This window comes from Pteronotus mesoamericanus, unplaced genomic scaffold (assembly GCF_021234165.1).
Source record: "Pteronotus mesoamericanus isolate MK-2021 breed Mesoamerican mustached bat unplaced genomic scaffold, CSHL_Meso_final scaffold_408, whole genome shotgun sequence".
Taxonomy (NCBI): Eukaryota; Metazoa; Chordata; class Mammalia; order Chiroptera; family Mormoopidae; genus Pteronotus; species Pteronotus mesoamericanus.
The window spans coordinates 2,694,212-2,718,417 of NW_026555315.1; the positions used below are offsets into that span (position 1 = coordinate 2,694,212).

The 24,206-nt window shown below is 68.0% G+C and overlaps 2 protein-coding genes across 2 annotated transcripts; one reads left to right on the top strand and one right to left on the bottom strand.

Annotated features, from left to right (window-relative positions):
- Positions 1 to 1,399: 1,399 nt before the first annotated feature.
- On the bottom strand, positions 1,400 to 8,835 carry TMC8 (transmembrane channel like 8). The gene is made up of 15 exons (XM_054593135.1): positions 8,681 to 8,835; positions 8,432 to 8,580; positions 7,997 to 8,146; positions 7,639 to 7,721; positions 6,976 to 7,112; positions 6,509 to 6,656; positions 6,005 to 6,175; positions 5,577 to 5,713; positions 4,424 to 4,547; positions 3,710 to 3,807; positions 3,350 to 3,533; positions 3,077 to 3,207; positions 2,824 to 2,982; positions 2,322 to 2,400; positions 1,400 to 1,847 (listed from the first exon to the last, which is right to left on the bottom strand). Exons 1-15 carry the CDS (start codon positions 8,833 to 8,835, stop codon positions 1,674 to 1,676), a joined length of 2,079 nt encoding a protein of 692 aa, XP_054449110.1. The 3' UTR covers positions 1,400 to 1,673.
- Positions 8,836 to 11,426: 2,591 nt separating this feature from the next.
- On the top strand, positions 11,427 to 24,186 carry TMC6 (transmembrane channel like 6). The gene is made up of 21 exons (XM_054593147.1): positions 11,427 to 11,547; positions 13,478 to 13,611; positions 13,758 to 13,900; positions 14,059 to 14,154; positions 14,495 to 14,653; positions 15,863 to 15,968; positions 16,103 to 16,190; positions 16,364 to 16,621; positions 16,912 to 17,102; positions 17,580 to 17,724; positions 18,795 to 18,950; positions 19,328 to 19,479; positions 19,571 to 19,652; positions 19,808 to 19,905; positions 20,572 to 20,664; positions 20,921 to 20,996; positions 21,683 to 21,816; positions 21,937 to 22,113; positions 22,193 to 22,271; positions 23,287 to 23,354; positions 24,042 to 24,186. The coding sequence occupies exons 2-21, from the start codon at positions 13,568 to 13,570 to the stop codon at positions 24,184 to 24,186; spliced, it is 2,490 nt and encodes an 829-aa protein (XP_054449122.1). The 5' UTR covers positions 11,427 to 11,547; positions 13,478 to 13,567.
- The last annotated feature ends 20 nt before the right edge of the window (positions 24,187 to 24,206 follow it).

A 24,206-nucleotide genomic window follows, 5' to 3' on the forward strand; every position in this document is an offset into this window, starting at 1 on the left:
TGCCTCCTCTCTCCCGGCTCCCAGGGCGGCGGCACGTGAAGGGGACGAGTGAAGCACTTTGATGGGTCTGCGCGGTGGTTCGCTCACTTTAGCGCCGGTCGCCATCCCAGGGACTCCCCGCTGGGCCCCCCACCCTTGGAGTTTCCGATTTAGGAGGCCACGGGGGGCCTGAGAATGAGCATTTCTAACACGTTCCCAGGGAATGCTGAGGCTGCGGGAGGGGCGCCTCGCCTTGGCCCTAAGCTGCTAATTAACAGGTGTCACCTCCCTGGGGGCCAGGCAGTGGCCCTCCCTCGCCTGGGCACAGAGCTCTGCTTCCCAGGGAGGCTCATTGCCACCCTGGAGCAGCTTGTGTTGACAGACTGATTGGTCTTGTGATGCTGGGTGAGTGAGGGAGGACAGGGACAGGAGGCGCTCATGAGCCGACCCTTTAGGGACCGTGTGATGTCGCTGGCCTGAGGGCGCTGGTCAGCCCAGACCGAGGTCCAGGCCTGCGGTCCAGGCAGGCACTGGGCCCCTGGTGGAGGTGGGAGCTTTTCAAGCAGGTCTTCGATTTCTCCTGACCACTCCCCTCGGTGGGCCTTTGGACCAGCTGTCCTCAGCCCTGGCTGTGGTAAGTCACCGGCGGCCTCCAGAGAGCAGGTGCCTGGCTGCTGGCTCCACCCGCATCGGAGTTGCCGGCCCAGAGCCAGCTTCTGCCAGCATCTCGGGTGAGCTCCAAGGCCCAGGCCCATGGATTTAGAGCCACTGCAGCCTCGGGCTTCGAAAAGGAAGCTCCAGCAGGCTCAGGAATCACATACCTGGCCTTGGGTGGCACCCCAGCCCCGCCCCCTCCAGGCCCTGGCGGCACAGCCTCACCCCCACCATTCCTCGAGGTCGGCTCAAGGCGGGGAACACAGGGAGGTTGTGGGGCGGGTCCTGCAGCAGGCACGGCCCTGGCTGCCAGCTGGTTCCCGAGGAGCGCCCGTTTGCTGGCACGGCGCTGCCTGGCACGGCGCTGCGGGGTTAGAGTGCAGGGCCACAAGGAGTCTCGCCAGGGAGGGGCTGACTTCAGGCCCTGTTGCTGATGCAGCTGAGGCCGGTAAGCCACTGGGGTCGGGGGCGGGGCGGGGGGGAGAGAATGGCTGCGAAGGCCCACGCTGGTGCGGGGTGGCTCAGGGATGGGAGGCGGGGTTCCGTCCCCGCTGTGCCCCGGGCTGGCCGCGCCCCCGTGGATCTCGCCTCTCTCACGGGTGGTGAAGAAGGAAGAGCCGGAGGCTGTGGCAAGGTGTGCGTTAGAGCTCAGCGCGCCCCCGTGCGGGTGAGCTCTGACCGTGGCCTGGTGGTCCCTCCCCACAGGTGGGGACCCTCCAATCTTACCACGGCACTCCCAACGGAGGTATGTTTAGACACTGTATTCATGGTTATTAGACTAATACATTATGTACATTTTAAGAAAAGCAACCACACAGAAAATTTAAAGAAGGAAGGTAAAATAAACTACAAACACAAATTTCCATGTTGTCCTCCTACTGCCTTTGGGGGTGCGAACCCCGCTTTGGGGCGCCCACGGAGGGGCCGTGGTCACCGGCAGGAGCGTCGCGCAAGGGGTGATCTGGAGCCGCGGGGCGGGCTGCAGGTTGGGGCTCCGCACTGCCGGGAAGCTGACTCTACAGGGAGGCTCTACGGGAGGGTCAGGGCCTGGGGGCCCTGGGGTCCGGGGAGCCCGGGCACGGGAATCCGGGGCAGAAGGACGGTGGGCGCGAAGATCGAGAGAGAGGGGACTCGGGCCCCAGAGAGTCACCAAGGCCTGGCTCTGGCAGCAGCCGCGACAGGTCCTCCACCAGGTGCCACTTCTCCCGGACTTGCTGCAGGGGAGCGACCGGCCGATTAAGAGCTGCGCCTGCCCACGGGCGGGCCAGGCCCCGGAGCCGTCAGCCTCCCCGCTGCGAATCTGCGGGTCCCTACCCGCACTCCCTCCGCTTGAGACCCCGTCCCACCGCAAGCCCCGCGTCCGTAAGAGGCCCCGCCCTCCAACCCTGCCCCGGCCCCAGGTGGCCACGCCCCCGTGAAGTACCGTTCCCTCTCAAGAACTCTCGTCGGGGTCTCGCCTTAGCCGGGTCGAAGCCACGCCCCAAACGGGGGCCGGGCCCGCCCTCAGGCACAGGCGGATCAAACACTGTCCCCAAATCTAGGACCACAGGGCTCTGTCTGGCTCTGTAAGGCCACGCCTACCCCGTGCCCCTGACCCCCTCCCTGCTTCTGCTCCCAGCCTCAGACCACACTTCCCGGACAGTGTCTCGCTCTCCGTCAGTGGCCCCTCGCAGCCTAGGGACACTCACCCACATCAGCTGCTTCCGGAGCCCCTGGATGGCCCTCGCCTTGGCCTGGGACTGGGAGACGCATACGGTCAGGGCAAGGCTTTGGACAGAGAGGGATCCAAGGTCAGTCACCCCCCACTTCCTCCCTCCTCTCCCGAGTCTCTTAAAACCACCCCGGGGGTCTTCTCTCTGCGAGGTGCGCAGGCCCAGCTCCCTCTCACCGCTCCTTCCTCCCGCCATGCGGGACCCCTCTCCTCTGACCCATAACAAGAAGCCCTGCAGGTTTTCAGTGCACCAGGCTCTGCGGTCAGGCGAGGCCCCCGGGGCTGCGCGTGGGCACAGAAGGAACCCCCGGGGCTGCCTGCCTTGGGCCTCACGCTCCGTATCCTGGACCCCCGCCTCACTGGGCTCTCCTTCCCTGGCTCCCGCAGCCATGAGCCTGGCTGGGGACGCCCATGGCAGAACGCCTACTCCTAGGTACCCCCTCCCTTGACCGCTCCCCACCCCCCACCCTGAGAGGCACCTGAGCAGGAAGAGGAGGGGAAAGCTGAAGGCGTGGGAGCCCAGGTAGTGGAGGGCGCGCTGGCCAAGGGGTGGCAGCTGGAGGGCCACCAGCTCTGGGACCACCTGCCAGGGGGCCGAGTAGTTGGTGAAGAGGCCGCAGTCCCAGGAGGAGCGGATGCTGCGGAGAGAGAGCCAGGGTGGGGCTGCTGGCAGGGCCCCAGAGCGGAGCTGCCCCCACCCATCGCTCAGGTTTGGCCCCCCACTCCCCTCACCTGCTGACCACATAGCCCAGGGTCACGGCCGCCAGGAGCAGGCCCAGGACGAGCACCAGTTGGAAGAAGAAGGTGGAGCTAGAGGCCCGGAACCTCCGCGGGGACGCCTTGGAGTTCCTCAGGAGGGTGTACTGGGGGGCAAGCAACAGCGGCGGGTGCGTTAGCCCCGCCTGCAGACACCCGGCGTGGGGCCTGGGGGGCCGAGGCAGGACGGGAGCCCCGCCTCGGGGCCGCCTGGGTGCGCCCGGGTCCCTCCCAGCCGGTGAGCCACACCTTCTTGATGTAGAACGTGAGGAATATGAAGATGCTGTTGAGCAGGGGCAGCAGGGGGCAGTAGAAGAGGCCCATCCAGGTGACCGTCTGCCCTGCCACGATGTCCAGCACGTTCTTGGGCACCAGGAACTCCTCCCGGTCCAACCAGGCCCAGAACCGGCCTGAGAGTCGCTCCACCAGCAGCCTGGACACCAGGGGTGTCCGGGTGTCACCGCCCGGGGCATGAGGACCACGCCCATCACACCCACGGCGATGGACGGTCCCGCTCTCAGTCACATGGACAACACACACGGAGAGCTGCCCACCCCTGGCTGCAGCCACCGGCTGTCCCAGACATGCCCGGGTCCCCCCATGGCTCACCTCCTAGGCAGGGTGACGAGGAAGGCGAAGGCCACCATGAGCAGGAAGTTGAAGATGCTCAGCTTGTACAGCTCCTCGCCCACCGAGTTCTCCCAGCACTGTCGTAGAAGGGCCCTGTCACCGCTCGCGGTCCCAGCCACCCCTCACCTGCTGTTGGGTGCGGGGAGAGGGGCTCTGCGGACGGGGGCCTCGGCTAAAGTCTAATAGGACTGCTAAGGTGAAGCCTGGGCCGCTCCCTGACCGGCGTGGCTCAGTGGGCTGGGCGTTGTACCACAGAGCAAAAGGTGGCCGGTTCGATTCCCCATCAGGGCACGTGCCTGGGTTGCAGGATTTGGTCCCTGGTTGGGGCGTGTACGAGAGGCAACCAGTCGATGTTGCTCTCACACATCTACGTTTGTCTCCCTGACTTTCTCCATCCCTCCCCCTCTCTCTGAAAATAAATAAATAAAATCTCAAAAAATAAAACACAGCACAGTCTGGGCCTCAAGGATAAGAATTAATGCAGGGAAACCGGGCGGCCAGGGCGGCCAGCCTGCACAGTGCAGCGGGAGGCAACTAGCACCCCCTGGAGGTTTGCTGTGGTACAGAACGCTGCACCCTCAGCCTCTCACCAGGGCGAGGCCTGGAGAGGAACAGAGGAGATCAAAGGGGCAAGGAGATCAAAGAGCGGGGCAGACACCCAAAGGGACAAGCCCTGATGGAGCCTCCAGCCACCTGGTAGTCACAGGCGTTGTAGCCGTAGGACTCACAGCTGGTCTCGTTTCTGCCGATGCAGAGAATGGTCTGGCCCAGCGAGAAGGAGAACATGCCCAGGCTGGCCAGCTTCAGCGCCACGCACCTGGGGGTGGGGACAGAGTCGGGGAGGGGCCCAGGTACTGGGCATGCTCTACCCAGGATGCAGGCGTGGCTGGGAACAGCAGCAGCTCGCGTCTCTCGGGCCCAGCGCCCCCTAAATCCAAAGTGTGATCCCCGGAATCTTGGTCTCCAGATGATTCATGGGAGAGGGTTCTGTTTTTAAATCAGTTTGGGAAACACCGCCCAGTCCAGCCACCCCTTCCCCACGCCCTGCTCAAAGACTCCCAGGCCTTCGAGGGCCTTCCACACCCTTATTGCAGGTGAGATCGCCCTTCCGCCTGCTGCCTGCCAGCACCCAGCCCACCTACGCTGCCTCTTGTACCACAAACACGTGTGTGCACATTCCTGAGGAATTCTAAGTGCACACTGGGCCGCACAGGAGACGGCCAAGTCCACACCGTCGCTCTGGCGCACGGTGGGCTGTTGGCAGCAGTTCCTCTGTTGGGGGGGGGGGTGACAGATGGAGCTCAGGTCAGGGAGGGGGTCCAAAGAGGGGCTGTGGGTCCCAGGCGGGGCCCTACCAGGGGCGGGGAGGCAGCAGAGCATGGGGCAGCGGGGGCTGGCGCCTGAGCCCGCACCCAGCAGGCATGGAGGGCCGACCCTTGGCCGAGGCGCTTGGTCCCCGAGGACCTCAGTTTTCTCCCCTGTCCAAAGCGGATGATGGGCATGGTTCTGACTTCACGGGTCACGCGAGGGTTGTCAAGGTTAGGGCTGCAAGCCCTCGGGCGCATGGGAACTGTGCATCCCACGTTCCCGGTGTTCCTACGTGTGTGAAGCTGGTAACACAGCCTCTGGCCGCTGCGAATGGCGGGTGCTGGGCTCGCTTTGGCCGGAAGGGGACTGGAGCCGCTCAGAGCAGGGCCCCCGGACGGCGTGTGTCCTGGAAGCGCCTCCCTGCCTTCCCTTGCTTGGGACCCGTGGTGTCAGGAGGGACCCCAGATGAGCAGCAGGCGCCACGCCTCGCAGCCCCCCCGCCGCCCTGCCCTCCCGCCGCCCCACGGGTGGCACTCACCAGATAAGGGTGAGGTTGACCTCGGTGTTGGGAGGGTAGTTCCCCAGCTGGATCAGGAACACGAACAGCAGGGGACCCAGGAAGTTGACCAGGGCGATGACCCCGGGGGGCAGGTACTGGAGCAGCACGAACAGGGACTGGGGCGGCGGGGGAGGGGCGCCATGAGCTGGAGGCCCCCCAGCGGCCCCACCCCCGCTGCCCCCCGGGGCAACCCTGGGGCAAGCCCAGTGGCGGGAAGCCCACGGCTACGTGGGCAGCGCGGTGTCCACAGAGAGCCATGGGGAGGGCTGGTCTGCACGGGCCGTGAGCGGGGGCACACGGCTTTAACTGCCTTGAGCCTCGGCTTCCTCACCTGCAAAGGGGGGCCCTCCCGCCTCCTCCCACAGTTCCATCCAGGGTGAAATAAACACACGCCAGTGGCCTGGCACCTCCTTGTTGTCCTGTGAGAACTTGGTGGCCCAGAAGATGGCGCTGATGGCCCCGATCACCAAGAGCCCGATGAGGGTGTTGACCCACAGGTAGCTGAGCAGGCGCCAGGCTCTCTGGACCCGCGTCTGCTGCTGCTTCAGCAGGAAGCGCTGCCCCTCCTCCAGCTCCACCTGTCGGGGGTATGGAAGCAGAGCCAGGGCTGGCCCGGGCGCCGTGGTGCAGCGAGGGGGTGGTTGCTGTCCGTGGGAGACAGGCTGCTGGGAGCTAGGCAGGGTTTGGGTGACACCAGGGCAGGGACAGGCCCCGGCCTGGCGGCCGGTGTGACCTAGACCACCCCGCCTCGCACCGTGCAGGCGAGCCAGCGAGTGTGTGCGCCCGCACACTCGTGCAGCCCCTGCGGCCGGCTGGGGCGCCCGGCGCGCACGCGTGAGCCCCACAGCCACGCCACACACACAGGCACGCTTGCTCTCTCCCTTGCTCAGCACGCCCACCCTCACGCCCACCTTGAACTCGTTGCTGATCTCATGCTTCTTGATGGTGGCCGCTCCCTGCCCCCGGATACAGAAGTCCCAGGAGGAGAAGACCTTGGCACTGAGAGGCGACCTGTAGTCCTGACCCAGGAAGAGCTTCTGAGGCAGCCCCTTGACCATCCTGGAGGAGCAGGAGGCCAGGGCCCGTGAGGGGAGGGAAGCCCCGCCTGCCAGCCGCAGCCTTGGCTCCACTCTGGGTTTGGGGTGGGAAGCCCCTGGCAGCCCTAGGGGCAGGCTTTGGCCCGGCCTGGGCAGGGTGTCGGGAGGAGAGGCCGTGACCCTGTCTCTGAGGTCTGCCCCTGGGGACACAGAGCTTGGACCCTGGAAGCACCTCTGAGCCTTATGTTGGACAGGGCCAGGGCCCTCCCGCAGCCTGGGGGGGGTGCCGCGCTAAGGGAGCCCCTGCCCCCATGAAGAGGTCGCGGCGGGCCCGCTCTCACCGCTGCAGCGTCCCGCAGAAGCAGAGGAGCAGGCAGGCCAGCGGGCTCAGCAGGTAGGCCAGGCGGATGCTGTAGGCTGCGCTGCTCTCGGGCCCCGCCCGGTACGCGCCGTAGAAAAGGTAGGTGTTGTTGAAGGCCTGTGGACGTGGAGGGTGGCAGCTGAGCGCCTGCCGGGCTGCGGGCTGAGTGCTGAGTGCTTCTCCTGCATGAACTCGCTAGCTCTCCCAGGAACCCCCCCAGGCGGGGAGCGAGAGCACGCGCGTTCCTCAGAGACTCAGAGGGGTCAGGGAGCTGGCCCAAGGCCGCCCGGTTTTGAGGAAGAGAAAGGACCAGAACACTGGAGCCTGCATAGAAGCCACTATGTGGCTTTCAGGGACGAGGGTAGGGTGGTGCTTATCTCAGAGGCCTGGACACATGTTCCCTCCTGTTCCTTGCCCTCCCACGTCAGCTGGGCCCTGAAAGCCATGGACATGTGTCCCTAGGCTGGGCTGGGTGCGGCAGCCTCTCTGACCTGACCCCTGGCCCAGCCAGCCTGTCTGTGCAAGACCGTCCCCCTAAACGCCAAAATGTCCCTGGAGAGGCGCGAGGTCTGCTTAGACCGGGGTCCCCCGAGGCCAGTTCCCGGGTCCCCAGCCCTCCTCAGCCAGGACGGAGCCCACTTACCCTGCCGGTTAAAATGTTCCAAAGCTGATGGTGGACACGGAGAGCACCCGGCTGGGGCTGAGGGCCGCCAGGGCACTGGAGGGCTGTGGAGGGGGATGGCAGGGACCTTAGGGAAGGGCCCCCAAGGCATAAGGGAGACTCTGTCCCTACCCACTCCAGAGCCCCTGCCCCGGAAGGGGGAGCCGGAGCTGGGCTCTGAGGATGCGCCAGGAGGTGTGCCGCGCAAAAGGCTGGGACAGCAGATTCCAAGGGCTGGAACCAAGTGGGAGGTTGCCCAGGGTCGGGACTCTGAGCCCTGGACTAGTCTGCGGCGCGGGTCATCGCGGGGTCACTGGGCCCTGGTGGGCCAGGCACTCACTGAAGTTAAGGGCGGGGCCTGGGTCTGGGGGTTGGAGCCAGGCCAGGGGCAGCAGCACCAGGCTGGAGGTCAGAAGCAGGGTCAGCAGGTTGAGCATCAGCAGGAACCGAAGGAAGGTGAAGTAGGACTGGATTCCGGTGCCAAAGAGGCCTGTGGGGAGAAGAGCAGGTGGGCCGGGGGGAAACGGAGCCCCTACCAGCTTCCTGGGACCGCCGGTGCAGGGTCCAGCCCTGGAGGCCCCCCTCGAACAGTACCGCTGACAGCCAGCGGGGGTGCGCTGTCGTCTACCACAGTTTGGGCCGCAGCTTTGCTGCCGAGCGAGGAGTTGTGAGGACCGGGGCTGGCTGCTGGGGGCGGAGGGGAGCCATGGCCAGCGGGACCCCTCCCCCATTTTCTAAACGGGATACCGAGACCCCAGAGACGGGAGGCTCTTACCCCCGATCTCGTAGAGGGCCCCCTCCCAGAGTCCAAAGCCCCGCGCCAGCCTCTGCGCTGCCTCCCCCAGGCGCCTTCCCGCAGCGCCCCGCCTTTGCCGCCACCGCTGCCAGCACGAGGTCTCCGTCCCCTCGGGCTCCCGCAGCAGCCTGGGATGGGGTGAGAGGGGCGCCCCGAGTCACCCACCGCGCGCCCCCAGCCCGCGCCCGCCGTCCCCACCCCCGGGGGCACCCGCCAGACGGCACTCACCGGACGAGGCGCCTGTCCACCATGGCGTAGGGCAGCATCCGCACGGGCGCGCGCCAGCCGCGCAGCCGCTCCATCTCCTGCTCCCAGAGCTCCTCGGCCTCGGGCGCGGGCCGCCTGCGGGCCTGCCCCGCCGGCGCCGCCCGCTGCCGCAGCATCGCGTCGGGGCCGTCGGCGCCTCCCGGGAGGGACGCGGGGCGCCTGGGGCGCGAGCCTCAAGGTCACGGCCGTGGCATGGCCCGACGCGAAGGGTCCTGCTGGGAGAGATCTGGCCTCAGCCCCCACCGGCCTCCCAAAGCCGCGCGGGCCCGGGCGGAGCCTCCGTTTCCTCGTCTGTCAAATGGGGACCATGGTGGAGAGGGCGCGGAGACGGGCACCCTCGCGGCCTCGGGCGCGGCACGCGGGGCCGAGGCCTGCCCCGCCCCGCTATGCCGGCCGTCCAGGGCACCCAGTGGGGGCGGGCGGCTCCCGCATCCCCGCGCGGGCTGCTTCTCCCTGGAAGACCGGGGAGCCTCGCTGTCCCGGGCCCAAGTTCCCGGCACCCGGTAGCCTGCAGCGCCCCGGGGGCGGACCCGCGAGGACCCCGCTTCAGCCTTCTGTCTAGGGGTCCTGCCCCCAGAACTGGGGGGCTACTGCCCCAGCCACGGGGCCCCTCTGCAGCGGGCGCAGCACCGCTCGGCCTCCGCCCCCCACGCTGCCCCCAGCTCACCTGGGGGCGCGGGAACAGGCGCCCAGAGAAGGCCCCGACGGACCGGCTGTCTACTCGCCTGGCGGAGCGGCGAAGAGCCGAGGAGGTCACATGACAGGAACCCCAACCCCTCCGCGGTCCCGCCCCGGCCCCCCACCTGCCCCGTTTCCTCTGCTCCCCGCCGAGGCCCTCACTTCCTGCGGGCACGGGGCGCAGGCGGCAGGTGAGCGGGCGGGCGGCGCAGCCTCCCCGGTGCGCGCTGGGCAAGGTCGACCCTTCCCCTCCCCGCGCGGCTCCTGCACGGGCCGAGCCGGCTCGAGGGTCCCCGGCTCCCGCGGCTGGCGCTTCCCAGGCCCCCGGGGCCACGTGGCAGTTCGGAGTCGGGCCAGCCCCGGCCCGCTCCCTTGCAGCCCGGCCTGGTGGGGCTGCGGGCAGCGGCGGGGCGTGGGCCCGGCTTCGCTCGGAGGGCAGGGTGCGGCAGTGACTTGAGGGGTGGGCCGCATCACATCCGGCCGAGTTATTTCCTAACTTCCCGCCTCGATCACTGTCCCCTTTGCTAAGGCCTGGGTCCAGCACTCTGGGTGGCCTCCGTTCCTGCCTGCGGTTAAGATGCATGAAGTCCCAGAGCCATCTCTCTCTCCTGGGGTCCCCCCCAGGCCCCGAGGTCCTGCCCTTCCTCCTCGCTCCCTCTCTACCACCTTCAGGGCTCAGTTATCTCATCGCTGAGCTTTCTGCCTCCTTGCCTGGCCCCCCACCCCCCCGCCCCCGGCACCGTTTTCCAAGCCCCTCCTGCATGCCAGGCCCCATGGTGGGAGCTGCTGCGGGGCCGTGGGGGATCAGAGTTGGGGGAGAGGAGACAGAAGGGCAGGTGCGCATGGCGGGTGCGCAGTCCAGGAAGGCCCCTCAGAGGAGGTGGCTTTCAAGCTGGGTGTGCAGCCCTGCACGCAGGAGGCAGCAGGAACGTGAAGGTGCAGGGGGTGGGGCACAGGGGAAGGGAGACAGCTGGCCAGGCCTGGGCCTCCATGCTGGGATCCAGCCTGAGAGGCTGCCCGAGGACCACACGGAGAGCCAGAGCCGCAACACAGCTCCACCCCGGCCCTCCCGCTGCCCCGCCTCAGCCGCAGGACCCCCTTCCTACCCAGCGGCATCATGGGCCTTCGTTCAGCATCCTGGCTTCACTCACCCTTTCCTCCCTCCTGGGGCCTCTCTTTCCTTTTCTTCTTCCTGTCCTCCCTCGCCCTGCTCGCCCCTGAAGGCTTCTCCCAACCTGGGATACGCCCCCACCACTGCCCAAATCCCACCCACTTTTGCAAACCCACAGGAGCCTCCCCACCGCCCCTCTCCCAGGCTTCCTCCCAGCCAGGCTTCTCGGCAGAGTCCCCAGGGGGACGAGACTTAGGCTTGGCAGGCAACGCCTGGAGGCCGATTAACAGCTCAGCCTGTGTCCTCCTCTGCAAACGAGGGACATCCGTGCTTACGTGCCCGCTCGGAGGAATAACAGAAAACAGCAATGGGGACGGCCACCAAGTCAGTCTGCTCTGTTTCGCCCCCTCCTCCCCACCCAGCGCAGAGGAAGTGCCCCAAGTGCAGCCTGATCAACAGTACAGCAGCCCCGCCCAGATCCGGAGCGGGGAGATAACCCTGCTCGCCCGCCAGCCGTGGGGAGCGGAGGGCGTCTGGGAAGCAAGGGCCTCTAGTCTAGCGCCACTGGCGCTGTGTCAGTGGGGCTTTGCAGCACCTGCTATTTCGGCAATCGCCTTGGGAAGTGGGCAGGTTTGTAATTGCTGTCTCCATTCGAAATTGGGGAAAGCTGGGCCCCACAGAAACTGGGGGCTTCACCCAGAGGTTGGAGTAAACATGGGCAGTCGGGCCTTCACCCCGCCCAGACCTCCGCGTGGGTGCAGGGAGGGGTCGAGGTTGGCAGGGAGAGGGCACGGCTGGCTGGCTGCCGGAGGGGCCCAGGGCAGGGGCGGGTTCACTCTTGGGCCAAGCCGGGTCATGTGATGCCACCACGTGGACCCAGCTGGGCGGGGCAGCTCCCTCTGGCCCCAGGTCAGGAACCTTGGCCCCTGGTCACTTCCTCCCCCTGATCCTGAGGTCCCTCCGCCAGGTGGTGGAGCCCCAACTACAGTGCCCAGCAGCCCTTTCTGGGACGAGGCCCCTCCTCCCTGATGCCTCCCAGGTAAGTGTCCCTGATGTGGCTTCCCACGCGCGCGTTTGTGTGTGTGTGTGTGTGTGTGTGTGTGTGTGTGTGACTTCGTCCTCCCAGCCCCCGCGGTCCCCCCGCGGCTGGGCTGTCCTGTCCTAATTCCTTTGGGCTCCTGGGACCACTGGGTCACAAGTTCCCTCTCCGGTTATCTCTGTGGATTCTCCTGTGGGTCTGACGTTTGACATTCTCAGGAGGGTGGGGGGCTGGGCGGGGGCCCATCTGGGGCGGGCCATGATGTGACTGGGTCGGGGCTGGGAAGGGGCGAGGAGGCCAGTGGCACCAGCCAGTATGACTGACCATCAGCAGGGAGTGGAGAAGCGGCGACCGGGGTCCAGGGGCTCCCCGGTGGCTCACGCCCTGGGAGAAGAGGCTCCGGTTCCGGGCTGGCTGCGGGGGTGGGGCTGCTAGAAAGGGCCCCACCCGCCCCTCCCTACCTGGCTCAGGGCTCAGGAATGGTGCACCGGCAACTCACCAGACCCACCCAGACCTGAGGCAGGGGCCAGGGCGCCAGTTGCCAGCTGGAAGTCCCTCCTGGGCAGTACCCCGGTGGGCCCGGGCGAGCTCCGATCCTCCGGAGGAAGGCAGCAGGCGCAGGCCCCAGCTTCCAGCCACCTCCTGCCCCGCTGCTCCGCCCACCCCGACTCGCTTGCCTTCCTGTGTGGACGAGGGGTGTGTCCGGGGGCTGGTGGATCTGGGCGTGGGAGAGTCTGAGGGTTCCAGCTCCGCCGCCTGGACTGGGGAGCGCGCCGCGAGCACCCCGCAGCAACTGCGCAGGCTGAGGGGTGCAGCTGGCCTCCAGACCCTCTCTGCTGGTTTCCCCATGTTGTGCTCCTGCTGCGGGGGAGACGCTCGGGTTGCGTGGGCGCCTGGGCTCCGAGATTGGACACTCTGGACGCCCCTAAGTGAGGGGGATCCTGTTTGGGCACAGCCCTAGCAGGACCTGCGCTGCCTGGGCACCCAGGTCTCACCCAAGGAAGCCCCCTGGAGCCAGGCGAACTTTCCTGAGTACTGAGTCCCCTGGAGGGAGGAGAGGGAGGAGGGGGCAGGCCAGACCTCTGGCTGGGCCCTCAGAGGCCTGCGGAGGAGTCGGCTGGTAGCTGGTAGCTTGCTCTTCCCCTCCGCCCTGCTCCCACGGGGTGAAGAGCCCAGACAAGGCTGCCCTGGGCCCAGTTGTCCCGGGTGACGGCAGAGCCCTCAGCCCAGACAAAGGCGGGACAAAGGCGGCCTGTTTAGCGCTCCCGCCCCCAGCCAGCTGCCCTGGCCTGCCTGCCCCGGGTGGCTGAGTGTAGGGTCAGCCTCCTGACAACTGTCGGCCTTGCACTTGCTGGGGGCTCTGTGCGTGTGCGTGCGTGTGTGCGTGTGTGCGTGTGTGCGAGAGATGCTGGCTGGGTAGCGCCCCAGCTGGAGGAGGCGGGTCATCCCGTTCTGCCGGGGTTGGCGGGGTGGGGGTGGCAGGCAGGGTGAGGACTTCCTGTGAGAGGAAGCGCCGTGGGGTTACAGGGCGGGCACCGGGAGGTCTCAGAGCTGCCCTGACTTTCGCTCACCAAGAGGGTGGTGTCCCTGGGGCAGGACCCTGGGGTTGCCGGGTTGTGTCCACAGCACCCCGCCCCTTCCCTATTTCCCAGGGACGGGGACCTTCAAGCAAACTGACCACGGAGACAGCCCTTCCTTCCTCTCTGTCTCTCACCTCCCCCACCAGCCCCGCACTAGAAAGGACTGCCCCTCGGTCCATTCTGGGTGTGGCTCACTTGGGGGCACTCACTCGACCTCGCGTTTGGCTGTGGGTGGGGGGCAGGGCAGGGCAGGGGCCCAGGCTGCCCGGGCTGAGAGTGGCACCTCCCACAGTCCCCAGGGAGCGGGAGGCTTGGCCGGGCGCCGGGCACTGAAGCCAAGTGTGGGGCAGCCCCTGTCTCATCAGATGGGCAGCGGGAGGCTCCGGAGGCTGCGCACGACCAGGCCCTGAACCGCTCTAGGCGAGGCGTGGGCAGCGGACATGGCCTTTGTCCTCAGTGTCCCTGAGACCCCAGAGGACCAGGGGTGAGTGCTCTGGGCTGTGGGGCGGTGGGCGGGGACGAGCCGCCCGGAGGGGAGGCCGCCTGGACCGCGGCCTTTGGGAAGGGGCCGGCCGCTGGGGCGGGGGCTGGCAGCCGAGCTGGGACTCCCTCCCCACCCTCTCACGCCAGCAGCTGGGGGCCCAGCGCCTACGATGAGAACGAAGTGCACGACTCCTTCCACCAGCTCATCCGGGAGCAGAGCCAGAGGGCGGCCGAGGAGGGGCTGGAGCTGCAGTCCCTGGGCTGGGGGGCCGGGGCTCCGGGGGCCTCAGGTGAGCCCGCCGGTTGGACAGTGTGGGCCGGGCCCTGGCCCTTCTCAACCTCTTCAGACATCCCACCCGGCAGCCTGGCAAGGGGGTGGGGGTGCAGTGGGGGAGAGGGCGGCCGGCAGCGCCCCCAGGCCCTCTGGACAAGCCCTTCTGCTTGCCAGGCAGTGACCACCAGGCCCTCCTGGGCCCCGAGGGCACCACCGTCCACAGCGCGGCCACGCTCCGCATCTTGGCCAGCATGCCCAGTCGCACCATCGGTGAGTGGGGCCCTCCACCCTTGACCCCAGCCCCACCCTGCCCCGGGCTGGGCCGGGTCTCCAGGGCACCCCTGTCCCTCAGGGCCAGGCCCCTTCGGCTCCCACCCCGCCCCCGTCTGCGGCCCCGCGGAGGCCCAGCGCAGGCCCGTGCGGCTTTGCTGGTTCTAAAAACGACTCCAGGGTCGTCAGAGGTTTAAAAATAGGCTCTTGGGAACCTGGTAGCACCGAGGTCTCTCCTAGAGGGACTTTCCTGGGTCCTGGGAGGGGTGGGGGCGGCCGCCGCCTTCCTGTGAGACGGGGCGTCGAGGCCAGTCTGCCCTGACCGGCCGGGCCTCCGCAGGCCGCAGCCGCGGCGCCATCATCTCGCAGTACTACAACCGCACGGTGCAGCTGCGCCGCAGGGCCAGCCGGCCGCTGCTCAGCGACCTGGGACGCTCGGCCTGGCCCAGCCTCCGCCTGTACGACCTGGAGCTGGACGCCACGGCCCTTGAGGAGGAAGGTGAGCAAGCGGGGGCAGGTCAGCCTGGCCAGGGTGAAGGCTGAGGGCGGCAGACAGGGAGACGGCCCTGCCAACGGTGAGGTCGCTTTGGCGGGGACGTGCCTGCCACTGGGGTGGGGGCGGGGAGCCTTTCGGGCTGTGAAGGGCTTGGCTCTGGCGGGCAGACTCTCAGAAATGTTTGTGTGCCCTGCAACATCTGACGCGCTCTGGGCTGTGGCGGTAGTAAGCAGACCTGCCTGGCACTCACGCGGCTTAACGTGTGCCGTGAAACAGAGCGGTCCCCAATACATGGAGAAGCGGTGAAAGGGCAGCCGAGGGAAGGCGATCTCCCGGGAGAGCCTCGTGAACCTGTCTAGCCTAGAGGGACCCGGGGAGGTTTCCTGGAGGAAGCGGCACTAGAGCAGAGGGGACGTGTGCAGAGGCCCTGAGGTGGGGGCGTGCCTGGCTTGTCTGGGCAGCACGGAGGTCAAGCTGGGGCACCAGGAGGGGGCCCGAGCAGGGAGCAGTGCCCAGCCTCGTCGGTTGGCTCAGGCGGCCCCTGGCAGGTCCTCCCGGCTGCGCCCTTTGCACCCTGACCTCGCCAAGTCTTGGGTACTTTTTGGGGGCCTTGCCTCTGCTCCCTCCCTAGGTTTACCCAGGGGGCCAGCTGGGGCCGACAGAGCGGGCAGGCTGGCGGGGCTCCAGGGTCAGGGCCAGCTTCCGGTTTTACTGGGTGATCCAGGCCAGGTGCCATTTCTTACCTGCAAACGTGGGGGGAAGTAGCTTCCTCGCAGAGCAGGAGGTGAGCGGGGCGAGCACCCCAGCTCTCAGCCAGGATCCCCCAGTCCTGCCCTCCCCACCCCACTCCCCCACCGAGGGCTGGCGCGGTGGCACGTGGTGGGGACAGGGGTGGGGACCCCATTGCTGCTCATCGGGGTGGGCGGGGCTCAGGTCAGTGGGGTCAGAGCGAGGTGACCTGAAGGGGGACCCAGGAGGAAAGTGTGGGTCCAGGAGAGGGGGCGTGGGGAGGATGCCGAGAACTTAATGACGGGGGTTCAGGGGGCAGCGAGCGAGGCAGGCGGGCAGGGAGAGCCACCCAGGCGGGCAGGTGCGCAGAGGCCTGGGGTGGGGGGGCGGGGGAGCAGGCTCGCCTGGCCAGGGTCATGGCCACAGCGGGGGGAGGGGTGCTCTTCGGGGGACCGACGGGGCTTCCCGGTCCTTCTCCTGCAGAGAAGCGGGCCCTCCTGGTGAAGGAGCTGCTGGGGCTGACGGCGGCCCAGCGGCACCAGGTGCTCCTGGGAATGCCGCTCAGCCTGGCGGAGAAGCGCCGCCTGCGGTCAGTGCCCACCCCCCCACCCCCGGCGGCGGCAGCGAGAGGTGGTGGCGGGGTTGGGTTGTGCCCTGCCCCGGTCCAGCCCCGGTCCAGCCCCGGTCCAGCTGGTCCAGCGCCGACGCTGCCTCTGTCCCCAGGGAGGAGACGCGGACGCCAAGGGGGAAGTGGCGGGGCCGTGCCGGGCTCCCCCACGGCTGCAGCCGGCTGCGAGATGCCTGTGTCCTGGTAGGAGCCGTGGCGGGGTCGGCGGGGGTGGGGATGGCCCCCGTCCTGCCTCTGCCGTCCTGCTCGTGGGGTCCCCCGGCCTCGGCCTAGCGCTGGCACGGCTGCACCCCGCACCTCCACACGGGGCCTCAGCTCCCCAGGTGCCCCCCGCTCACCCTGCGCTGTCCCCACAGGCCTTGCACCACCTGGGGCTCGGGCTGCTGGCCGGGCTCCACGCCCTGGTGCCCTGGCACTATGCCCTGAAGCGCATCGGGGGCCAGTTCGGCTCCAGCGTGCTGTCCTACTTCCTGTTCCTCAAGACCCTGCTGGCCTTCAACGTGCTGCTGCTGCTGCCCCTGCTGGCCTTCGTGGTGGGCGTGCAGGCCGCCTTCCCGCCGGCGCCCCTGGGCACCGCGCCCGCCTTCACCGGCCTGGAGCTCCTCACTGGCGGGGTGAGGGCTTGGGGGCCCCTCTTGTTGTGGTGTTCCCTGGGGGAACCCCGCCCTCTCCCGGGCTGTGACTCCGGGGGGCTGCAGCCAGTTCCCTGTCCTTGCCGTCCCCTGTCCGTGGGGCCCGGGCAGACCTAGGATGGCTCCGGCCTTCTGTCTGCCTCCGTGCTGTCCTCGCTAGCCCTGCCCGGGCCTTCCCCGGGGGGGGCCCTCCCTTTGCCCCTTGAAGCCCAAGGGGGCGTCAGGTGCGGGGAAGGGGAGAGTCCCTGACTCGGCCGGGCCTCCCCCACCAGGGCCGCTTCACCGACACCGTCATGTACTACGGCCACTACAGCAATGCCACCCTGAACCAGCCGTGCGCCGGCCCCCCAGACGGCAGCCAGTGTGCCCCTGAGGCGGCCAGCCTGCCGTACAGCATGCCCCTGGCCTACCTCTTCACCCTGGGCACGGCCTTCTTCATCACCTGCATCATCCTGGTGTACAGGTGACGGACCCCGCCCTGCGGCCCTGACTCTGAGCGCCACTGATTTATGCGTCCCCCCAGCCACCCCTCCCTCCGTCCCTCCGTCCCCCCAGCCACCCCTCCCTCCGTCCCTCCGTCCACCCACCACCCACCCATCCCTCTACCCACCACCCAGCCACCCCTCCATCCATCCCTCCACCCACCCCTCCCTCCCTCCCTCTGTCCTTTCATCTGTCTGTCCACCCGTGGACAGTCCTCCCTCCCACACTTGCAGTCATCGCCCGCCCACCCACGTCTTTGGACAGGGGTGCACGGAGCGGCCAAAGGCCCACACCAGGAGGCCAGGGGCGGGGCTGGAGGGGTGGGGCGGGGCCAGCCGGGAAGGCTGCTCCCCGCAGATGGGCGGTGGGATTTGGCGACAGGGTCCTGGCTGCCTTCTGCCGGGCCTCCGCACCCCGCCCCTCAGCGCTGACCCCGCGCTGGCTCTGTGTGTCACAGCATGTCCCAGTCTTTTGGGGAGAGCTACCGGGTAGGCAGTGCCTCGGGGGCCCATGCCATCACTGTGTTCTGCTCCTGGGACCACAAGGTGACCCAGAAAAGGGCCTCCCGCCTCCAGCATGACAACATCCGGACGCGGCTGAAGGTGAGCCACCCGGGGGGCCTGGGCCGCTGCCCCCACCCTGAGTCCCGGAGCACCGGCCCCAGCCCCAGCCCACTGGGCTCTTGGAGGCCTGGCCTGCGGTCCACGTGGGGCCGGTGCGCAGCCGGAGGGGCGCTGCGAGTGGGCTGCGCGCGGGCTGTGGGGATCCTGTCTCGCCATCAGCGACCTGACGGGCTTCCCAGGCCCAGAGACTGGAGCTGACACTCAGACCCTTCTGGGCTTGCGCCCTGCCCGCTCCCCTCGCTTGGGGCCGCCTCTCCGCTGTGAGCCGGTGCCGGCCACGCAGGAGCCTGGCCAACAGGACACTGTGCGCGCAGGGGGCTTTCCCTGGCGGGCGCGCCCCTCCGTCCTGCGGGGACTCCTCGCGTCCATCCGCCTCACCCCCGGGCTGCAGAACCAGGGGCTGGCGCTCCAGGCGGGCGGTCGGGTTTGCTTGGGGGCCCCCCCGAGTCCTCGGTGTCCGCGGAAGAGGCCCAAGGGGCTCCTGCTGGGAAGCATTCCTGGCTGGCCACAGTAGCTCAGGGCGACGACCTGTGCCACGATCGGATCAAGGAAACTGAGGCACAGAGGTTCAGTCCCTTGCCCCAGGCCACCGGGTGAGAGGGACGCTGAGCGGGAAACTTCTCTGCCTTTCTGGGGCCTGTGCCGCAGGGTCTGCGCTGGCGGAGTGCTCAGCCTTCACTGCCCTCAGGGCACTGCGAGGGTGGGGGGCGCACCTCCCCAGCAGCAGGATGGCTCGGGAGGGGGGAGGGGTTGCGGTTGGCCTTAGGATGCCACATGAGCCCTGGGGTGGGGGGTGGGGAGGGAGAGCAGGGTGACACTTGGGGCCGTGGGGTTGGCGGGCAGGGCACAGCCTGGGGTCCAAGTTCTGTGCTCTGTGTGCCTGGAAATGGGGCCCCAGAGCTGGGGGAGGGGCAAGCGGTGGTGTGTGTGCGGGGGGAATGACCCCTCCGTCCCGCTAAGCCTTCTGCACATCCACACGTCCCTGAGTGCCCCTGGGTGCCCGCACGCCCCTGCGCGGCTTGGGCGGTGATGGCCTTGCTGTCTGGCAGGAGCTGCTGGCCGCGTGGCAGCTGCAGCGCGGCCCGCGGAGCGCATGTGGGCAGCTGCGTCGGCTGGCGGTGCTGGGCCTTGTGTGGCTGCTGAGCCTGGGGACCACGCTGGGGTGCACTGTGGCCGTCTACGCCTTCTCCGAGCGCACGATCCAGGTGAGGGGAGGGGCAGCCCGCCTCGGGCTGGTATCGGCCCAGGCCCCGCCCCGCCCCGCCCCGCCCCGCCGGGGAGCCCCGCCCCACGGGCTGCCGCCCTCCCTCGGGGCCACCTCCTCTGTCTCCCCCTCCATCCGCCTCGCACACTCCCCGTGTTCTTTATTTTCTCTTCTGCTGGTTTGACGTGTCTTTTTCCGACACCTGTGGCCCATCCCTCCTCACTGTGTGGTTTCTGCCCCAGACCTTGGATAGATGTATTGTGGGGGAGGGGGTGCTGCCTGCCAATTCCCCCCTCCCCCACAATACCTGGCCCTGGCGCTGGACACGGCGCCTGCGGTGACCGCTGCCCCCCCCCCCCCCGCTCCGCCCCCCAGCAGAGCCCCGCGCCTGCGGAGCAGGAGGGGGCGCTGCTGGCCCTGCCCCTCGTGGTCGGCCTCCTGAACCTGGCAGCGCCCTACCTGTACCGCGGGCTGGCGGCCCTGGAGCGGCACGACTCCCCGGTGATGGAGGTGTATGTCGCCATCTGCAGGCAAGCGGCAGATGGGGCTGGCGGGCTCCCGGGGCGCGCCCTCCGTCCCCAGGCAGCCCGTCCTCAGCCTCCGGGCCCCTCGTTCTCGCAGGAACCTCATCCTCAAGATGGTCATCTTGGGGATTCTTTGCTACCACTGGCTGGGCCGCAGGGTGGGCGCCCTCAAGGACCAGGTAAGTGGAGTCTGGGCGGTGCTGGCTGAGCGAGGGGCCGCGCTGGGCGCAGGGCCGCCTTCATCTCGCTGGGTCCGCGGGCAGGTTGGAGGCCCCAGGTGGGCTGGGCAGGCGCGGACACCAGGGCCCTGGGGCTGAGGCCTGTCCGGTTTCAGTGCTGGGAGAACTTCGTGGGCCAGGAGCTGTACCGCCTCATGGTGACCGACTTCATCTTCACGCTGCTGGACACGCTCTGCGGGGAGCTGGTGTGGAGGTGAGAGGCCCCACCTCCTCGGCTCCTGCCCCCCGCCCTCCCCCAAAGACGGGCCGGAGGGTCCTCACCTGCGGGCAGGGCGGCCCCGGAGGCTTCGGGGCCTCTGACCTCCCCCTGAGGGCCCTTTGTCTCTACCCAAGACAACTTTCGTAAAACATCGTTCGACTGGGAAAACACGGGACAGGTTGTAACCTATTTTTAGGTCAGAAAGGAAAACAGGTTTCGCCCTGCTGCGTGCAGTGTGACCACAGGGCAGCGCACGGGAAACGTGGGCAGGGAGCGAGGCAGAAGGGGGATGCTTCAAAGTGCTTCGCTGGCAGCGTGGCTGGCACTGTTCCTCCCTTTTGTGTTTTCTTCGAGAACATAGGAACGGGGTGATAACGTAGATTTAGAATGTTTGAGGTCAATTGCGCGTGCTCACGCCTGGCGTACCCGTACACGCGTGGACAGAGGACAGAGACACAGCCAGTTGTAGCTTGAACCCTGCAGGGCAGGGACCCCAAGGTGCCGGGTCCCCTCGATGGGGGCTGGGTCCTGGGGACGGGGCGGGCAGGGATGCTAGCTTGGCGTGTGGGTCGCCCTCGAGGTACCTGTCTTCCAGGGCAGGGACGAGGGTTGGTCTCCAGGGTGGGCTTGTGGGGTGACCCTCCGGCTCCTCTGCTGCAGGCTCATCTCTGAGAAGAAGCTGAAGAGAGGGAAGCCTGAGTTCGACATTGCCCGGAACGTGCTGGAGCTGATTTATGGACAGACCCTGACCTGGTGAGCATCTCCCAGTCCCCTCCCACTGCCCCACCCGGGGGGCAGCTGAGCGCCTTGGCCCTCGGGACCACAGCAAGGCCCAGCACTGGGGTCCCAGGGTGGTGTGGGCCCTGGCCCCTCCCCGCCCTGGGCACCCAGTCTGCGGCCGGTCGAGCTGCACCCTTCCCGGCCTTGGGGTGGGGAGGAGACGGGGGCAGGCAAGAGGCAGACTGCCCTGCCCCCAGACTGCAGTGTGCCCCCCATTTCCCCTCCCCAGGCTGGGAGTCCTCTTCTCACCCCTCCTGCCCGCCATGCAGATCCTCAAGCTGCTGCTGCTCTTCTATGTCAAGAAGGTAGAGGTTCTGGCTGGGTCCCGGGAGGGCGGTGGGCGCACGGGCCGCCAGGGTGGGCTGCTCAGCCGGCAGGCACGGACCACTCCCCTGACCCACGGGCATGGGCTGGCAGCCCGCAGCCACCCGCTGGGGCCAGCGCCGTGCCCCTCCCCCAGCATTGCGGCCTTGGGCAGGCCAGCAGCGCCCCGCCGGGCCCGTGGTCGGGACTGGGTGCCCGTGTGCCGGATGTAGAGCCTGGCAGCCTGAGACGCTCTGAGCCCCAGGCCCACCCATGGGAAGCCACCTTGGTCCTCGGGCAGGGGTGCTTGGTGGCGAGAACCAGGCTGTTCTCCCTGGTCCTCCATTTCTTTATCTGTACCATGGGGACAGTGCCCCAGGGGGATAGCCGGAGGTGACCTTTATAAAACGCTGGCCCGGCAGAGACCTTGACCCCGTGGACGTGGCTGTTAGCAGCAGCCCTTCCGCATTGGAGTGGCCCTGGACAAGCCATCCCCAGAGGCCTTGGCCTCCCCTCTGTAAACCGGGGGGCGTGGCTGGCGCCGCCTGACCCTCGGGCTGAGGTTCCCAGGGTTTGCGTCTCCGCTGGCCGCCCTGTCCCGGGGTCTTGCTCAAGCCCCACCTGGCCTCACCTCTCTTCCCTCGGGGGCCTGGGGCAGGGCGGTGACAGACACAGCCTTTGTCCCCAGACGAGCCTCACGGCCAACTGCCAGGCGCCCCGCAGACCCTGGCTGGCATCGCACATGAGCACCGTCTTCATCTCGCTGCTGTGCTTCCCCTCCTTCCTGGGCGCCGCCGTCTTCCTCTGCTATGCCGTCTGGCAGTGAGTGGGGCTGGGGCGGAGCCGCTGCCTGGAGGGGCCCCGGGGGCTGGGTCGGCGGCCACGGTGCGGGGCGGGGCAGTGGGGAGGCTGCCTGACGGCGCGGCTGCCCTCCTCCCGCAGGGTGAAGCCCTCGAGCCTCTGCGGGCCCTTCCGGACCCTGAACACCATGTACGAGGCTGGCAAGGTGTGGGTGCACCGCCTGGAGAAGGCGGGCCCCAGGGTCTCCTGGCTGCCCTGGATCCACCAGCACCTGGTGGAGAACACCTTCCCTGTCTACCTGGTGTCGGCGCTGCTGCTGTGAGTGCGGGCAGGAGGAGGCCCCACGCCTGCGGCCCCGCCCCGCCCCGCCCCCGGCCTGACCACAGCCCTCCTGCAGGGCCTTGATCTACCTCAACATCCAGGTGGTGAAGGGCCAGCGGAAGGTCATCGGCCTCCTGAAGGAGCAGATCAGCAACGTGAGTGCCCTCTCATGCCCCGCCCCGGGGCCCCCTGCCTGGGCTGGTGAAAGGGTTTGTTTGCCAAACCAATTGTATTAGGCAGAGAGGCAGCCGGGCCACTGGGCCCCGGGGTCCTGACTCGGGTGGCCACAGCCCGGGAGACGTGCATTTCAGGGCGGGGCCCTGTGCAGGCGCAGACGGTCTCTGTGAGCGTTTCTGAGGCCCTGGAAGGGGCTTCGGGGCCGCCCGGGGACCCGGGTTGGAGCAGAGTCTGCTCAGTGCCCTCATCTTGCCAACAGTTAAAAAAGCACGTCGGGATTAAAACACTCTCGTTAAGCAGGGGGCCGTGTGTCAGAGAAGGGAGAGAGGCAGCAGGGGCCAGGAAGCAGGGAACCCCCGCCCCCGCAGCACCTCCTCCCTGCCCTGTCGCTGTCCTGAGTCCACACGCCCCCGAGGAGCAGGGCCTCAGCCTCTCGCCCCCGTCCCTCCTGCCCGGTCTGGGCAGCTGCTCCGCGGGACAGCCGGTCTCTGCGGTGCACACTTGGTTATCGAGAGCGCCCGGGTTCTACAGCACCGGCTGCCCAGCGCCCCCGGCCGGCCATGGCTGGCTTTGCAGGCGGGAGGCCGCGGGCCAAGGGAGGTGGGGGCGGGGGGCAAGGTTCTTCCCTGCAGCTTCCAGGGGGACCCCTGTTTACACACTTGACTCTGAGGTTAGCAGGGAGGGGCGCGCCCAGGCAGAGTTGGTATGGTGGGGCCAGTTTTAAATGGAGTCCGGCTGGCTCTGGGCCCTCCCTGGGTGGCGGGTCCCATTTCCCTTTTCACCTTGGCCACTGGGAAGCATAGGTCTATACGTAGGCCCGCTGCCTGGCTCTTGGTTGTTGTTCTTGTTTTGGTGCCACTGTCCCCCTTCTTTAACTTTTCTCACTTGTGAGGCTGAACACTCCCTGTGACCATCCCCCAGGGCTGTCCGGAACAGGGCGGTTCAGGACCGACAGTTCCTATCCTCTTACCTTTTGTGATCTGGCCTTTCTAGGAGGGGGAGGACAAAATCTTCCTGATCAACAAGCTTCACTCCATCTGCGAGAGGAAAGAGAGGTGCAGGTGAGCGGCTCTGGACAGGTCGGACCACCCGTGTGTGGGTGCGGGGTCGGGGAGAGGGACAAGGGGCTGGACCGCCGGGCACCTTCCCCTGGGGCGTCGAGTGGAGCTGGGTGGCCCTCAGCCCCTTGGAACTGCTCTGCCCTCCTTCTGCACCTCCCCCCGAGGTGAGCGGGGCTGTGGGGGCAGGAGGAAAACGGTACAGTTTGGTGAGACAGGAAAAAACAAATGAAAGAGCCACGTGCAGGGGGAAGCGTGGCGCTGGGCCTCTCAGGCCCGCTCCCTCCTCTCTTCCGCACCACACGCCTCCTCCTTCTCTGGGAGCCTGGGGCGGCCGAGGCGGCCACTCACATTGCCCTGTCCCGGTTCTCCCCGAGGAGCCAGCGCCAGAAGCGCCGAGGTTCAGCCAGGGTTGTCCTGGGCCTGCAGGAGGGAGCCCTGCCTCTCACCCTTCATCTCCGTCGCTTGTGGTTAAGCCCGGGGGAGGGGGAGTTCAGACATCTTCCTGCTGCCTAGACAGCCAGCCCACCCAGCCGCCCCAGCCAGGGGGCAGGCTCGGGTCTGTGGGACCGAGGTCCTGTCCTTGCCAAGCCCTTCATTTCTCAGCTCTGGGCAGGAGGCTCGGGGTGCCCTGCCGCTGCCAGGGCCCGGGGACCTCAGCAGCCCCGCGCTGACGTCGCTTTCTGGCAGGGCTGGTGGGGCCCCGGAGGTGGTGACGCCCCCGGCCCTGGATGCGGACGACTGGGACCCCTGGCAGGACAGCGACGAGCCCGACTCACCTGCTCACCTGCTCGGCTCAGCTCCCACGGCTCTGCGGATGCGGTGCCCAACCTGAGACTGTGCTGGCCTCCCCCC

What these genes read in the sequence shown, in the direction of transcription:
- TMC8 (XM_054593135.1), bottom strand. Translation starts at nt 8,835, where the DNA reads ATGCTGCGGCAGCGGGCGGCGCCGGCGGGGCAGGCCCGCAGGCGGCCC. An exon ending in AGGCCCCGCCCTTAACTTCA is followed by an intron (nt 7,722 to 7,996) that starts GTGAGTGCCTGG and finishes CCCCCTCCACAG; the next exon opens with CCCTCCAGTGCCCTGGCGGC. An exon ending in GTCAACCTCACCCTTATCTG is followed by an intron (nt 4,548 to 5,576) that starts GTGAGTGCCACC and finishes CCCCACCCCCAG; the next exon opens with GTGCGTGGCGCTGAAGCTGG.
- TMC6 (XM_054593147.1), top strand. Translation starts at nt 13,568, where the DNA reads ATGGCCTTTGTCCTCAGTGTCCCTGAGACCCCAGAGGACCAGGG. An exon ending in TGCGAGATGCCTGTGTCCTG is followed by an intron (nt 16,191 to 16,363) that starts GTAGGAGCCGTG and finishes CTGTCCCCACAG; the next exon opens with GCCTTGCACCACCTGGGGCT. An exon ending in ACATCCGGACGCGGCTGAAG is followed by an intron (nt 17,725 to 18,794) that starts GTGAGCCACCCG and finishes GCTGTCTGGCAG; the next exon opens with GAGCTGCTGGCCGCGTGGCA.